Source organism: Molothrus ater, chromosome 2 (assembly GCF_012460135.2).
Source record: "Molothrus ater isolate BHLD 08-10-18 breed brown headed cowbird chromosome 2, BPBGC_Mater_1.1, whole genome shotgun sequence".
NCBI classification, from domain to species: Eukaryota; Metazoa; Chordata; class Aves; order Passeriformes; family Icteridae; genus Molothrus; species Molothrus ater.
Genome location: NC_050479.2, coordinates 74,860,158 through 74,877,545, shown reverse-complemented (window position 1 = coordinate 74,877,545; position 17,388 = coordinate 74,860,158). Strand labels below are relative to the sequence as shown.

At 38.2% G+C, this 17,388-nt stretch overlaps 1 protein-coding gene across 8 annotated transcripts in view; it reads left to right on the top strand.

Moving 5' to 3' along the window:
- GRIA4 (glutamate ionotropic receptor AMPA type subunit 4) overlaps positions 1–17,388 on the top strand; it is a 215,581-nt gene that overhangs the window by 140,386 nt on the left and 57,807 nt on the right. For 7 of the 8 annotated variants that reach the window (XR_004981264.2, XM_036393816.1, XM_036393727.1 and 4 more), the window contains exons 5-9: positions 428–481; positions 2,446–2,604; positions 4,426–4,593; positions 6,157–6,261; positions 11,240–11,350. Coding sequence is in view for 7 of the 8 variants with exons in the window: in XM_036393816.1 (XP_036249709.1) it covers positions 428–481; positions 2,446–2,604; positions 4,426–4,593; positions 6,157–6,261; positions 11,240–11,350 (597 nt within the window). In the remaining variant the exon portion in view is untranslated. Of the gene's footprint in view, positions 1–427; positions 482–2,445; positions 2,605–4,425; positions 4,594–6,156; positions 6,262–11,239; positions 11,351–12,651; positions 15,682–17,388 lie in introns of those variants that run through there. The other variant, XM_036394285.2, reaches the window with a different exon arrangement.

The window sequence follows — 17,388 nt, the reverse complement described above, 5'->3', positions numbered from 1 at the left end:
CTTTTTATAGGGTGCACCTCAGCTCGCTCAGTCTCTTATCAGAGCCCCCACTTTGATTCATAAATTCTGCACTTATTTTAAACAAAAAAGTAAATCAGGGGGTAGACTTTTTAGCTAGTGTGACATCTCCTCCTTTTGAATTTTTATCCCCTAGATAATTGCTCTATTTGGTAAAATAGTATATACTACAGTAACATTTTCAATACAGAAGGCACTCAGATTACCAGTTCATTACTTTACTCACTGTAATTTTAACTTTTTTCCCATTATTAAGCCCCTGGAAAGTTACATTATTACAAAAAGACTCCCAGCCTAATATTACCATTGCTATATATTTCAGTTTATATCTAGCTTTCTATGAAAGCACCTTTATAGAGAAAACAGTATGACATTGTTTTTCCTTTTTTGTCTTATTTCTCTCCCACAGATTGTGAGCGTGGGAAAGCATGTTAAAGGATACCATTATATTGTTGCCAACCTGGTAAGATACTTTTCTAGAATTATACCCCTACTCGGTAAGTGAAACACTCAGTTTTACTTTGAAGTTATAGCACTTCACACAGTATTTCCCATTTGTCTCTAATATGTGCTTGTACATAATACATTCTTTATGATGTGTAAAAGAACTTGGGTTTCTTATTGCAGCTATCTAGATATGAAGGGCACAGCAGTATAGTAAGTAATACTCCTAAATTTTATCAAAATCAAGGTAGGAGAAAGAACTGATACATATATCTTGAAGCTGAATTAAACTAGAACTATAATGATTTTTGACTCATCTTTTTGTTATTAGTAACACAAGAATTCTAGAGGTAACTTTTATACATTCCCCAGGGAACATGTATTTTCCAGTAAGATCAGCTATTTCCAGTCAAATTACTACTTCAGTATTTTTACTTTAAGGCTAAATTGGACATTCACACAGCTAATGTTCAGAAGAGGGCAAAGAAAGAGCAAATGCAGTATTTTATTATTTAAATGACTCATTCTTTAAGCCAAAATACCTGCCTGGCAAAGCACAGTGAATGTAGGACAGAGTATAATGCATGCTTTAAACTGTTTGCTTTCTACTCACCCTCAAGGAATTTTAGTTGACATGAAATATTTTATTGTGCTTTGCTGCACTTGAACCTTCACTTAGTACCACTTCAGATTATATTTAAAGCCTCAGGTGTTTCAAATGAGACATCTGTACTATTAGGTCTTATAAATTAGATTTTTCATCATTACAATTTTATAGTTCCCTAAGTAATTTTTCTCATGTAAAATAGTTGCTGTAAACAAGGAACTGGATGTTGCAGTAATCTGCTAGTGAGGTATGCAGTGGAGACAGGCACATCTGATCTACTTCAGCAGGGGCACACTTTGTTATCTACTGTCTGTTCAATTATGTGGGTAATATAACGTCCTGCTGCGTCACCTTTTATAGCTAGTGTCAGTAACCCTTAGGACATGAATCAAATCTCTGTCCTTAACAAGTGCTTTTCCCCTGGGATATTCAGCCCTTACCCCAGTACCCCACAATTTTTTTTTCCTAAATATTTCTAGATTTTCAATTGTATTTTCACTGATAAGTATCAATCAGAGGAATTTAAGAAAATTAAAATAAGATGCCTCTGAGCTAACCTTAGACATAGCAGCCAGGAAAGGAGAAAGATTTATGCTTGCTTCTTAGTGCTTTAACAGTTTGTGTTGTGCAGTTCGTTGAAGTTCAGTTCTGTCTCTAAAGGCAAATTCCAGTAAAGAATTGTGCTGAACAGATTAGCCAGAGAAACCAATAGGTCAGGAGATATATCTGTGCTTTATCTTCTCTTTCAGTGTTGGGATTCACTCTAGATTTTCAATATGTAACAGATCTAAGAGCTACCACAATCCTTTTTAACAGAAGTGTTATTTTGATGTTGTTTTCCTTGCACTAACAATGAGATCCTTATGTGCTGTCTCTGTCTTCTAATGTCTAATATATTATCTCATTTTCAGTCTAAACAATGAATACAGGAGTAAATGTATTTACAGAGTAGGGTTGTTCATTTTTTTAACATGCAAAAACAAAAAAGGGATGCATATTTAAAGCATTAGTACAGTGCTTATTCCAGTATGACAACTTTAATGGAAATTGGATTAAGCCTTTGATATTCTGCAGACATTTTTCAGTTTATTTGCCAAAGGCACTTCTTTAAAAACTGTCTGCCATTCCCAACAATGTGTTGCTTAGCTGTCAAGACCAACCTAGCAATAATGTGGCAAATCTATTTCTTGGCTTTTTTTTCTTTATTACACAAATGGAAGTTATGAATGAAGGTTCAACATTATTTCCTGGTTTAAAATTTTGCCTTCTAATGGGATCCTACTGTTGCGCATTCTTTATTCTGACATGCTGACCTAGAACAGATTGGACCCACAGTGGCGTAGGAGGGAAAACAAAATCTTAAATTGATTTTCTAGGGATTCAAAGATATTTCTCTGGAGAGATTTATGCATGGGGGAGCCAATGTGACTGGATTTCAGCTAGTGGATTTCAGTACCCCAATGGTAACTAAGCTGATGCAGCGCTGGAAGAAACTGGACCAGAGAGAATACCCAGGATCTGAGACCCCACCAAAGGTACTCCCCGATCTGAAGCACTACCAAAGATATCACTCCAGTGTTCTAATTTCTGAATAACATTGTTGAATACATGAATGAAGACTTTAATATTTAGGCAGAGGAGAAGGCAGTTGATCTTACTATTACTGGCCATTAATCATGCCTATCCTTACATTCATATGGTGGAAATGAAAACTGCAACACATTTTGCTGATGTACTTAAATGTCTGTTGTCACTTATTCTCCAGCTTCACCCCATTATCGACAGCAGATAAAGGTCAAATGCTTAACTGACAACTTAATTTCAATAAAATTTACATTAATTAGTCTAATTATCTAGATTTCTTTGGAGTGCAGATCTTTCCTGACAGATGAATTCTTCTGGATGAGATATTACTTTAACTGTAAATTTGCTACCTTTAAATTTTCATATGGGGTTTCCTCTGGAAATTTTCCACCTCAAAGCCTCATGTAGAAATCACACATAGGCGTGATTTTAAAGTTAAATCTCATCCCAGAGTTCTTCTATCCTAATCCTTCACAGAATGATAAATAATGTTTCTTAGGCATATAATTTTCCTGGCAGGCAAATCACATCACAGCTGTAAATATGACTTCAACAAAGTAGTTCCGTTATTATATGCACTAATGCATGCCAGACGTGCTTGAAAATGGGCCCCTTTGTGCTGGGCACTATGCAAAGATAAGCAACCAGCCCTCCCTTGGCTGGGACATTGGTAGTTTGGTAAAGTCTAAAGAGAGCATCAACATGGGTCTTACAAGACATAGCTACAGAATCAGTGACACTTCAAAAATTTGTGTTAAAAAAAAACCCAAAAAAACAAAAAGAAACAAACCAAAAGCAAGGGCTTGGAATGAAGACTCACCAGTTACTGGTGACAGAAAAAATTCTACCTATAGGACACCTTGTGACAAAAGCAGGGTTATTCTGTCTGCTTCTGAGAAGTCAGCATGATTAATTGGAGTCACACATAATTCATCTCGGGATAACCAAAATTTGAAGCTATAAAGATAAATCATGTTTCAGAGACCTTATAATCTGCAAGACAAAGGAAAGGAAGGAAATTAGATTTGAATAATGGAATTTGAATTTTGGGAGTTAGCATGCATATCAATAGCAGCCCTGAGCATGTGAACAACTTTTCCTGATGCATTGTTTTTATCGGAGGACCATACTGAGAAAGCACCCCTTTGTGCTTTATGTGGCTCCAGGCTAACATCTGCTCAAGACTTGTTCTAAATGTTTCGTTTGGCATGTTATCAACCTAGAGCAGTAGCTATAGTTAGTGTAGAAACACAGACTGCTCAGGGTACCTATCAGGCAGAGATCCAACACAGGTTTTCCAATAGGAAGAATCTACTCTTGATCTTTCCTAACAGTTCCAGTAGCCTGAATGCCTGCTCATCAGCTGCGCATTTTGTCAGGGTTTGTTGGTTTTTTTTTTTCTCAGTGAGTTACTGTTTCCTTTTTTTTTTTTTTTTGAGTAAGTTGAGTGGATGGGGTTATTCCCTATTATATAAGTCAAGTGGAAAAAAAAAAGGAAAAGTACTTGAATACTTCAAGTTTAATTTGTTTTCTTTTTAATTAATTCTTAAGATGCAGATTTTTCTACCCTTAGGAAATACAATTTTAAAGCTGTACCTACTGGAATGTCCTACATTTGTCCCTTAGACAAAATTGCTTTTGATTTTGAGGAGAGCTGTTTTCTAAATGAAGGTATAGAAACAGCTGCATAATGAATCAAACTAGAATTATCTTGAAACAGCAGATTTTTTTTTTTGTCAACTCTGAAGGGCTGTGTTTGTCTATCTATTTAGTATACATCTGCATTGACATATGATGGAGTACTCGTGATGGCTGAAACTTTCCGTAATCTTAGAAGACAGAAAATTGATATTTCAAGGAGAGGAAATGCTGGTGATTGTCTTGCCAACCCTGCAGCCCCATGGGGTCAAGGAATTGATATGGAGAGGACATTAAAACAGGTAAGGGGAGGCTTTGTTCTAGGGATCTTTTAAAATTTTTGATACCAGTTGCACGCTATATGACTTGCAAAACAATATGCACTAGGGTAGTAATAGGAGAGGGAAAATTATTTTTTACTTGGAAGTTGCAAGCAGATTGGACTGTTCAGGTTGTTCTGATTTGTAACCTGGAATGAAAGCCAAGAGGAACTACTACTATTTGAAGGTACTGTTAGATCTTTTGAGATAGTTTGAACTTCCTCCACTGTACTGCTGAGTTCATTTGTTGTTATTGCAAATAACCTGGCTGTACAGTATTGTCATTTAAGAAAAAAGGTATAACCACATAATATAACCTTTCAAATATGTTTCTGTCATCTTCAATAAAAGTAGACATCTCCCAGGGAAATTGGGGTTTTTTTCTTTAAAAAGAAATAACCCAGAGCTATGGGTTATTTCAGGATTTTGAATTCCTGATGAATATGGATACCTAGAAAGTTCCAGATCTCTGTCAAGATGATTTAGCCTTTCCTTTGAATGGGATAGTAACAAAAATAAAAATCCTGCAGTAGAATTTAAATCATTGCAAATGAGGAGACTCCATTCAGGAGAAACTGTTGAGGAAAAGTGACTGCTGACAGAGCTGGCAGCTCCGTGCCTGGAAGCCAAGGTTTCAGTCCTGGAGAAAAATCAGCAGATAAAAATGGACAGAGGGAAAGAGTAAGTGATTTCAAGCCATATCCTGACTCTTAGGGAGAGAAATAAAGCATTTTGTATGCTTCACATATTCTGTGCAGATGCACAGATCTGTAACAATTGAGAGAAACATTAAGTCAGGCTTCTGTGTTCAGGCAGACAGCATGAGACTTCAAATTCTGCCAAAGAGGTTTTCATGGCCAGATCCTGGTAAAATCGAAGCCATCAGCAATATGGCCACGACTTCTTTGGGACAAGGACCACAGCTTGGGTATCCTTCAGCAACACAATAAAGTGCTGAAAGAAAGAAAAAGTGTTCTGGTTTCAGCTGAGGCATTGGTGGTGGGAAACTGCCACAGCCAATTGTAAGGCTTCACATCTGGCCTTCTTCATTCTAATGCTTTGAAAACACCCTTTTCAAGCCCTATCCATATCAGCCCTGTATTATCTTCCCTGATAGTAAACTGCTTTGCTGGGGCTAAGGTTGTTGTCAAGTGGGAGTGGGAGCTAAAAAGACACGTGAGCTCAGGCCAGACTTCCTTTAGGTTTTTTCATATGAACCCAGGAGTAATGAGAATAGTAAAAAATTTATTTCTCTTTAGAACCTGCAGCTGGAAGGTGTTGATCTGCACAGCATGAAAGAAGGGAAGGTCCACTTTGTGTCTTTGTTAGCAGTTAGATACTGACATATCTAAGCCTGTTTTGAGCATGGTTCAACAGGAAAAAAGAATATAAAGAAAGCAGCCAACTTTATTTCTTTGAACTGTTCTACAGTAGGGTTCTTGTGGTAATCTAAGGATGTAGCCAGGATAACTTGTACTGCTCTGTGACATTTGAAGTAAAAAGCATAAGACTGGATCTTCACAATGGTTTTTCTTCCATTTGTAGGTTCGAATACAAGGTTTGACCGGAAATGTTCAGTTCGACCACTACGGTCGCAGGGTCAACTACACCATGGATGTCTTTGAGCTGAAAAATACTGGCCCTCGGAAGGTATGTGCTGACATTGCTCTCCTCATACCATATGAATCAGTTGTGTATGATGAAATGGTTATGCAGACTTATATTAAAGTGGACTCTGCAGTTGGAAAAGGTATAATACACTGAGTACATGGATATTTCAGGTGAAAGCAGTTTTTAGCTGCATTTTCTACTAGATGCTATGATTCAGTGCCTCAAATTGGGGAACACAAAAACAAGTGTGCATCTTGGAGTGGTGGGATGTCAGTCAGTCAAGCATACTAATGAATATCAGTTGGATGACATGTTGCTAGGCTGCTGGGTGCAAATGGTCAGAATTCTGAATAGTAGATATTTCTTGTATCTTATCCCAAGATTTCTGTCTTGAAAATTACTTGCATTTTTAAGCAAGTTGACTTGTACATTTTGTGCAAACATGAAGCATAGGCTGTAACTAACACTGGGCTTTTAAGGGTGAAAGGACAGAAGAGGAGAGAGGAGGAAGAGAGAATGACCTGAATACTTGCATTTTCTGAAATTTATTGCAGTATCTAATCCTGTGTGCTTGATTGGCTTGGTTGCTTGCAAGCAAATGCACATTAATACATGTCTAAGCAGATCCTTCATGACTGAATGCTCATTATCACTCAGCCCTATCACTTTGAAAATATAAGCTTGGGTACTTTGTTGATCCTTTCTCTTCTATGCTGAAATTTGTCGACTTATCACAGTATAAAACAAATAAAAGCAGAAAACGTACTCAAGCTCAAGGATTTTCTTTTTTTTTTTAGTCATTTTGATCTATTTTGCTTATGAGGACATCAGAACAAGAAAAGGGGGCAGGTGATGGTGAATAGGGTACTCATGGCTGCTTGAGTAGGGCCAAAGCAATCAAAATTGAGTTAAATAGTCCTGTGCTGTTGGCCAGAGGTGACAAGTGCAGTAAATACTACCAGGTGAACTACCCTGGAGACAGTTACCTGCCACAGAGCTGAGAAGGCAGAGTGCTAAACTGCAGACCCAGAGCAGAATTAGACATTTGGATGAAAAAATTGCCACTACATCACAGTATAGAGCCGCAGATCAAAGCAAAGCATGTGCCTGCATATAAGGCCTGTTGGTGCAGTTGTCTTTTGAAAGTGTGACGGATGGCTGAAGAATTAATTGGGAAAGGTGAGTTTGTCTTTCCTCTCTTGGCAAGTCTGCTGTCTTGTGCCAAAAAATGTGTCTGATCTTGATACCAGCCCTGCTTCCTTCCAGTCTCCATGCCACACCATTGCCAGCCAGGAGGATATATGGGTGGCTGGGGTACACTGGAGGAAACAGTTAATTATGCCCTTTCCATCCCCTATTCCCTCTTGTACTGGAGGAAAGACAAGGTGCAAATAGATGTGTTTAATTAGGTCACAACTTCAGTAACTCATTAGGGAATTTACTTGTCAGCAAACTTTTGAAAAGGGTTGATGTTTCAAGCTTTGTCACCTGTTACGGGAGAGGTGTCGGTCTGGCACCACTGCAGGGATGTCTCCTTCCTCTCTTCTTGCCTGCAGTTTAAGGGGAGGGTGATTGCAAACAGAGGAGCTATGTTTGAGCTGTGCTAGAGGCCCAAGGAGCTTTTCTTACCTTTCAGTCATGCCTCTCTGCTACTCCTGAGTCTTCACCTGTATTTGACATAACAAGTCATAACAGCTTTGACAGATCTGGCTACTCACAAGAATTTATTTCTCATGTATTAGATAGTGCTTTATATGTGATCATTGGACCAGTTCTGTAGTCCAGCCTGACAAATCCTATATAATATGTGAGAAATGACTGTACTTGATTGAACTAAGAGGCCTTCACTATTAATGTCTTCTTCTCATGTCCAACATAACATGACTTATGAGTAGCCCAGCTGCCTTTCCAGTCAGAGTAATGCATGGATCTAATCTTTAGAAAAGTGATTTTTGTTGCCCACAGCTTTAAATATGTGAAGAGACCATTAAAAAATGGCACAGCTAGACAGAGGCAGATTCCACATGGTTTAGTAAAACAGGAAATATTAGCCTATGCTCACATTAATTCCATTTATGCAGCACTTCTTACTTGGTTCTTCTCTGCAGAGCAGTAACAAAACCTGCTAGTGAGGGGAAAGGATGGGAGGACAAGGATCAGAGAGGTAGTGGAATGGCTCCTGTGACTGGAGGGTTGTGATCAAGTGATACAGGCTTTACACTGGTGTCCAGGCGCTGGACCAGAGCCGATGAGCACAAACTGAAACACAGGAGGTTCCTTCTGAACATTAGGAAATACTTTTTCTTACTCTGAGAGTGACCAAGCACTGCCAGGGGTTGTGCAGGGAGGTTGTGAAGTCTTTATCCTTGGAGACATTCAGAAACCATCCAGACACAGTCCTGGGCAAGTGGCTTTAGGCTGAACAAAGGGGTTTGACCAAATGACTTTCAGAGGTCGCTTCCCAGCTCAATAATTCTGTAATTGTGTCATTCACCATGCATCCTATCACCAGCTAGGATGCATGGTGAATGATAAGGGACCTCTGGAAGTCATTTGGTCTAATGTAGGCAATAAAATGAAAAAAAAAATGGAAAAGAAAAAGTAGACAAAGTATATACATTACATTGCATGCATTGGACAGTCTAAGATTTGGATTCTGAATTCCAACATGGCAACATGAAAATTAGTTATCAAAATGTTTCCGTATTCTCTTGCTCTCAGTGGCTTGTGAGCTCCAACAGGATTATTTCAGTGGTTACTACAAGGTGCACAGGCCTTCAGAAAGTACCCTGTTCATTCAAATCCAAAATGTTAATGGCAAATTTACTTTGAGGCAAATATTTTTGCAGTATTTTTTCCCTAAAAGATAAATTCAGCCTCTGTATAAGTGGATGCAACTGCCATGAAGTTTCAATTGCAACCCAAATAGAATTGGAGGTATTTTTATTATAGCTAAATTCAATCCTATCCTTTGAGAATTTTTTTCCTTGTGGAGCTGAGGTATTTATGGGAAAGCATACTGTTATTTAGTGCTCTCAGAGTGACTGTGTATCTCTATACTTTTATACAAGTGTCATGACATATCTTTCATATTTATTCAGTAATCTAGTTTCAGAGTTACTTTAGTGCAGGTTAGCACCGAATACATACAAGCTCACACCAATGCACAAAAGCTAAAATTCCTTTAAAAGACGCCTGTCATTTCTCAAATAATGCCTTTATCTCTGTCTGAATTTTCATATGGTACTTACTTCTGTAGCACAGTATATCATTCATTTTCTGCTTTCCTTCTGAACTTTATAGCAGCAAAGAATTGCACAATGAAAAATCATCATTCACTATCATAATAGTTCCCCAAACTGCCAGATTTTGGTGTACATATTTTGCCTTGAGCTGGTCACATTTTTTTGACAAGAACTCCACATTTTCAATAATCAATTTTATCTGTGGCTGTCTGGCTTTCTGGCTGAAAAAGAATATTTGTTAGAAGTGCATACTACCAGGAAGAAAACCTTCCTCCTCACTATATCAGCACTGCTGACACTTCCTGTGAGCTGCAGACACCTCAATCAAGTCTCCAGTGCTGTGAGAGCAATCTCAAAAAGAAAAGGAACATTTCAACTAAATATTCCAGAACTTTTGTATATACAGTTTGTGCGTGGTTGCTTCACATTGAAGTTATGCCCAGAGCCCACTTTCCATTAAAATTCTGTTCCTTTTCTAGTAAGGTAAACAAGGCATTCCTCTCTTCCAGCTCTTGGTCTCCTGAACTCCTAATTAATCAAGGAAGGGAGCAAGGGGCAGTTGCTGCTGACTTGTCCCCAGGTGCTCCCAGATACTGAGCCGTGCCTGGTTCAATTGCATCTCTTTGGTAGAAACCTTTTAGATCATGTGTCTGTTAAATCATGCTGGGCAGAATGATCAGCCTCCCAGTTCACTAAGTTCTCAGCAAGCAGGGGAGCCCCTTGAAGTGGGATTTGAACACTGTGCTACTGACAGCTTTGTGTTCATGTTGTCCATTTGACATGGAGCTGTCAGTGCTGGGTCAGGAAAAAAGCCCCAGCAGCCTTGTCAGTGGATGCACAGACAGCCATGATGTATCTGTAGAAAAGAGAATGGGCAAGAAGGGGGAAAGAATAGCATTGGGGGTTTTCTTCCATGGGATTACAAGGACAACTGATTCAAATGTGACTCTAGAGGATTCATTGCCAGCAATGAGCAAGGGCAGCTGTTTTACCCTAAAGCTGTGCGGGGAAGGGTTATGGCAGCCTAAATGCAGCCAAGGAGAGAAAAACCGAATTTGTTCCACCTCTCTGTAGGCACTTCCTAGAGATATATTTAGGAAGAATTCAGTCTCACCATGCTTTGCAGTCAGTGGGAAAAGCAAGCACCTTTCTGGGAGGGATGCTTATCCTGCATGAGCTGAGTCACTGCCTGGTGGTACTGTCTGTCCTGTGAGTGTTAAAAAAGCACAAATAACAGGATTTCTAATGTAGGTAATAAAAGGTCAGTGCTAGCAGTTAAGTGGAACAAGCCTGGTATAAATCCCGGAGCTGGGGTCTCCTGGGAAGCCCATGATGGAGCAAGGAATTGAGATCAGCCATGGGATTGCAAAACTGTCATCCAGATGTCTTTTATTCCTCTGTCTAAAACCAAAAGATCTGAAGGACTAACAAACAAAAATATTCTTGTGGGTAGAAAAAATTCTTATATCTCATTTATGCCCCAGGAAGGCTTCAAGGTAATGAAAATGGGGTTTACCTTGTGTCTCTGGTTGAAGTGAGTAGCTCAGATCATTCAGGAGCAGCGAAGTGGAGGTGACACCAGCTCTGTCTCTGTGCAGCAGGGGTGCAAGTGGGTACACCCAAAGTGATAGATGCATACTCCAATATCTAACCTGACAGCACTTTCTTTGGACAAAACCATCTTTGGATCACTCTTGTTCTTACAGGAGTTTATATTTGTTGTTATGCAGAATGTAGACCTTACTGCAAATTATATACATTTTATTTTTCAGGTTGGTTACTGGAATGACATGGATAAATTAGTTTTGATTCAGCATGAACCTACACTTGGAAATGACACTGCAGCCATTGAGAATAGAACAGTAGTTGTCACTACAATTTTGGTAAGGTGTTTCTTTTTTTAATGCTTATGCTGGTGTGTGACACAATCTCATTTCTAGTTATGATCTAATTTAGTCTGCCAGTTCCTAGGTTGGTGGGAGGATGAGAGCCATAAATCTTAATTATACTGACTGTCATGTCTGCACAGATTTTTTTTTTTTTTGGTATGCATTTAATATAATGATTCACTTGAAATCAGGTTTTAAAAATTGAGTTGTGGTAACTTTTTCTTTAATTCAGTCTTTTCCATTTTTTGCTAAAATAAGTCTCAGAGATATGAGTTCTTACAACCTCTAATTGGTAAATCTTGACTCACAGAACAGTGGAAGAAAAGAAAAACCCAAAACCTTTAAATAGACAGAATAGAACAGAGGGTATAAAATGAGATTACTGTAATGCCACTGTCCCTTTTTCTTGGTAAATTATAAACTCAATAATTGACTTTACTAAAAGCTAAAGCTCTAAGTAGTATGGTTCAGTCAGCCAGTCAAAACTGGATTATCTATTCTTAATTGTGAATGAAAACATGAATTTAGTAGATGCATTCTTAATGTTCATTCAGCATTGCAGTAAAATTTCCATTTTAATAAAATCAATATAGATTTGGAATTTGATTTTCCAGGATTATTGTGTTTTTAAAGAGTGGTTGCAAAGGAGAATGAGTTGCTTGATTCATTTACATTTTTAATTCACGATTTTCAAAACAATTGTTTCTTACAAATCTGTATTTTAAACAAAATATTTAACTTTTTTTTTCCTCTGAAGTCAGACATGCCCTTTAAAGCTGATGTTTATCAAAGCCAACTGGCAAAGGGTGACCTTTACCTGACCGCTTTTAAGATTTTACATCTCAGTTCACTGCCCTTTTCGCCTGCCTCATTTAGACAAGACATGTTAACCCAATGAACTGTGTCTCAAATGGGAAGGAATATTCTGTAGGTGTTAAAAAAAATAATTTTTCTAACTCAATGCAGAGTTTAAAGTAATCCAAAGGAAAGCATCAAGCAATGTTCTATCTAAAAATACAGTTAATTACCAGATTTTCAGCAGTCTGTATCAGCACTTATGCATTAATTATGTCTTAACAAATCTCCCGTTGAAGGTTATCATTCCAGGATACAAAACAACCAAACTACTATACAGGAATTCAGAATGTAACTCCTAACCAAATTGTGTAACTTTTAATTTTATTTTTGCATGGGAATTTTAAATATATGTATCTTTTTCCTAAAAAAAAAAAAAAAAAAAAAAAAGACTTGGTGATGGAAAAAAATGTACTTCAGTACAGTCCTCCTCTTTTCAGCCTCTGATGAAGAATCCTATTTTAAGAAATTGATCAAGGAAGAAAAGAGTCCCAAGATGCTGCGAACATTCCTAACTAAGGCTCAAGTATTAACCACCAGTCTAGTAACATTGAGCTAATTTTTCCATATGGATTACTGTTCCTCTGACTGGATGACCAGGCACTGAACCACCAAGAAAAGTTCTGTGACTAATCTGAAATGTCTAGAACAGATGATGTTAACCTTCAACTTTGCCAAGCTGAGAAGAGAACGATGTGAATTACAAGCTTTCAGTCGAAATTTTCCTCTCAAACCAATCCTGATACCTTTGACTGAAGCTCTCACACATGAATACTGTAATTTCCATAAATAGCTCCAAGCTTAGGAGAAGCGAGTCAAATATAATAAGGAAAAGTAATAGAAAAGGTTTCTGTTCACCAGAAAGGAAAAAAAAGGAAAACAAGAAAGCTTTTAAAATGTGTTATCTTGCCTGTCATGTTTGCATTGAAGCATTTTGATGTGCATAATAAATGTTATCTTCAAAAGAACTTTTCCAATCCCTGTATTGAAGGGACTGATGGGATCGTTTGCAAAACCAAAAAGCTGAATTAGTATTCCAAAGCATGCTCTGTGTTAATGCAGCATGTCATTTTTGGATAAATGCAATTAATTGAAAGCAGCACAGCTTCTTGACCAAAAACTGTCCCCTTTCCATCTTTCAAAATCGCAGTGCAAGAGAAATATATTGGAATTTGGTTTGAATAAGAATATATGGTGAATTCTGCCTTATCATGCCCATCTCCCATGTACTCCTCTGGGAGCTGCACACATGATGCTGAAGACAGAATAGAACCATGATTCTTAATATTGGCTTGCTAGGACAATGTATTTAGCATCTGCAAGAATATTATCACACACACAAAGAAAAGAAATATTTAACTAGAATAACTTTCAGGCTCTTGTTATTTTTCTCTTCTTTGTTATGTTGCAAATGCCACAGAGACTTTCTCACCTCTTCATTGCCCTCTTCATGTTGAAGGGAAGATGAACCATTGTAGATGGCACATTTAATTTTGGTTGCATGCATAGTTTCCAACATTAAACTGAAAAGCTTCTGCAAGCAGTGCTGTCAGACTTTTCAGTCTTCAAAGACAGATGTCATGGCAGCATAGGAAAAGCTTACAGGTTTTCAGCATGGCTCGCTTTAATTTTTGCCTAAAGCCAAATAGCACAAGTTGATTTGTCCTCTGTTTCTTCAGCTTTTATGTGTCTATGCTTACTTTGCTGTAGTGTGGCTGTATGCCTGTTGTATAGAAACTGCATTATAATGAATCAGCTCTGCACCCAAAGAACTTAGTACAGTGTTTTCTACCTGGCAAAATGTTTTCTTCATTTGTAACACAGTGAGAGCACGTAGAAGTTATTTTACAAATTTGGTTTAGGCTCTCAGCCTATCCCCATTATCTGTGTGGTGCAGTAGCAGCCCAGACAGAGGAGGCAGCAGGGGGCAGCTGATGTTCTTTACCAATTGCAATTTATAGCTCCTATTCTGCCCCTGATGTGATGCACAGCCTCCTGCACTCTGGAAAGGACAGATTTCCTACCTGTGCAAAGGCATTCCCTTTGGGGTGGGATGATAACCTCCAAATGCACAGTAGGCTTATTGCATGACTGGAGAACGGACGCTCTTTGCAGCCCTGCTCTAACACTAAGGTAAAGCAAGGGACTTGTCTAGCTAGGGAGAATGATCATCTCTAATTCTGCAGGTTCAGAAATATGGTCCCAACTTGTTGAGGAAGAATCTAGGGAAGTTGGCTCAGAAGACTAATCCAAACTCTCCAATACATTTCATGATAGAGCCAACTCTGCACTTAACTCTGAGACTGCAAAACTTAAAAATCACAAAATTCCTTTAAAACCAAAGCTTGATGGTGAGCTGCATCTGCATTGTGCTTACAGTTCAATATCTGAATGAGGTATCCTTGGTGTTGGCAGATTAAGTTTCAAGGGCAGGATTCAGATCAGTTCAGATGTGGATGGCTTTACAAAGGGTATTGATTCAGTTGCATTCAGTGACATTCAAGATGCTCTAGGATACACAGCCTGTCCCCCATTTCTTACACTGGCAGGATCACCCTTGCCTGTCTCATGCTGTATATGTGACCTCTTCTTCTGGATGTTTTAGCTGGTGTATGCACTTTTCCAGGCATGTGGGATAAGTTTTGCCCCAGGATTGTAATTCCACAAAAATTTCGAAATTGATTCAGTGGCCTATAGGTGGATGCCTTATACTGAGGGTATCAGACCTATCTGTAAAGGGCAAGCACAAAGCACCTGCAGAACAGCACCTTGGGGTCAAGCAGGTCACGTTAGGGCATCTAAGATGATAGGCAACTTTCATTAGGTGACTGAGAATCACCTTTACTGTTTTGACTGATACTCTTGATACAGTCTTACCTCAGAAATTCTAATTATAGGCTTTTTTCGCATAATAGAAAGATATTTTTTCATTAGAAACTTTATTAATTAAATTCTTCAGTAGACTGGAGAAAAATTGAAGTTTGTTGCATGAAAATAGTAAAGACTTCAAACCGAATCCTGGACACTTTATTCAGAAGAAAAAAAAAAAGAAAAAGAAAAAAAATTCACTAAAAAAACCTTCCATTGACATTTACAGAAGTTTCTTTCAGAATAAAGTGTGATAATGTGTCCCACACCTGTTCTAAAAATTAGAAATTTCCTTGCACAGATATTTGCCACTTTTACAAATTATTTTTGCAATGGTGAATATTTTGAAATCCACTTTGGAATAGGAGAACCAAGTTTAAATCTGTTTGTTATTTGGGTTAGTTACTTTGTCCAACTTCCCTTATAGTATGAATCATCAGTTGTGAGCATTTAACTGTACACATGAATTTGTGGCAATGTGGTGGAATGATCTGTTTACATCTATAAAGGTAATTGTTGCAGACATCAACTTGTATTTGCAAATGTTAAGTATTGTTATGAAATTGTGAATTATATAAGTAAAGCTTGCACCATTTCAAATATCTGTTCCGTGCTAGTCATTGGTCATTTCAATGTGGACTTTTCCTTGATTCAGTACTCCATAGAACATTCTTAAGCAGCTGAAATCTTGCAAATATTGCAATATAAAACCTCATTCATCAGTAAGTCAGAGGTGTGTTTTATACCAGTAGGTTAAAAGCCCATAGTCCAAAAATATAGTAAGCACAAAGATGGTGGGCAGAGATAATCTTTCTATTAGACAAGATGCTAAAACTGGAAACAATTAAAAAGTAGGCCTATGTTTTCAGCTATTTCAGCTGATTTAATAGAAGATAATACCTCTCCACAGACAACTTGCAGCTCTTGCATTTTTAGACTACCATGATTACACCAACATTACTACTAACTTCGAAAATGCTACTGCAAGGGATCATACAAAACAAAAAGGTCTTTTTCAGTGCCACAGATAGAAAAGAGCATGGATAAGTACATGCTATTGATCAATTCAGATATTTCATGACTTCACAGTGTGACCTTGAAAGTTTATCTGTGTAAGTTACTTGTTAGCAAAACTTGCCTTTCAGTGTCTTTTTATTATAACAACTGAACACCTCATCAGTCTGAGACATCCTCAAAGTCTGAAATGGACAGGATTTAAAACAAGGGCTACTATTTGATTTCTTTTTTTTTTTTTAACAATCTTTATCAGATACTCACATGCAGTCCCACCCGCATTCCCCCATTAAATTCTATCTTGAAAATAGATATCTGATTACTTGGCAGGTAAAGTAGGCACAAGAATTAAAGAATAAAATAGGTTAGGAGGGAAAGATCAACATAGTAAGCTAATGATAGTAGGTGTTGCTGTTATCTTTAATTGTGCCATTCCACACTGGCAGATCATACTCAGTTGCTGCTTCTTTGAAAGCAGTCACAGCAAGGCATGCTACCTTATTCTATAAGCTAATTGCATTATGAAAAACGCTCTCTGCTCTATTTTGCTCTAAATCTGTGAGATCAGTGTAAGAAAGGGAGGTGGATGAGGAAGAGAACCAATGCAGTTCCTCCAGGTACCCAACAGATCCCTGTCAGATCTTAGTGGTCACTCGACTGCATGGGATGACCTCTCTGTGTACCTACCAAGGACAGTACTGGGCCATTCCACTTCCCTTCTCAGTGTTCCCTCACAGAACTCCTGGCTAGCAGGGCTGAAGTGCACTTAACTTTTAACAGAAAACTTGAGGCATCTGTCACTTGGCTTTGCTGTGCAAAAACAGTTAGAATGCTTTTTTGCAGCAGCCCTGCCAGTGGTGAGGTGCAGGCAGAAGCACAGTGTCCGGGTTTTGGAGGAAGGACTAAGCTGATCTGGCATACACTGTGCCTGTCTTTGAGTCATTGCCAGAATTATCTCCTGGTGTGACTGTAGTTGCATGTCTTTGGCTGGGGATTTATGACTGAATCAGAAGAGCTGGAAACCACTGACTCTGGCCTTTGGAAAGCAAAATTGCTTTTGAGGTACAGCAAGCAATGTAGCTGAAGCTTGTAAGGAGAGTTCACAAATGTAGGACAGTGGACAGACTTTGTTGCCCTTCTAGCAAGCAGTTGGATAAATCACAGACAGGACAGAGTCTTTTTCACCTCTGTTTATTTTAAACTTTTTTGTGGCAATAACATATGTGGAAAGGCACAGATTTTGGCTCTTCCTCTCATGTGAACAAAAAGTCTTTGTGAGGGGAAGAACATTTTAT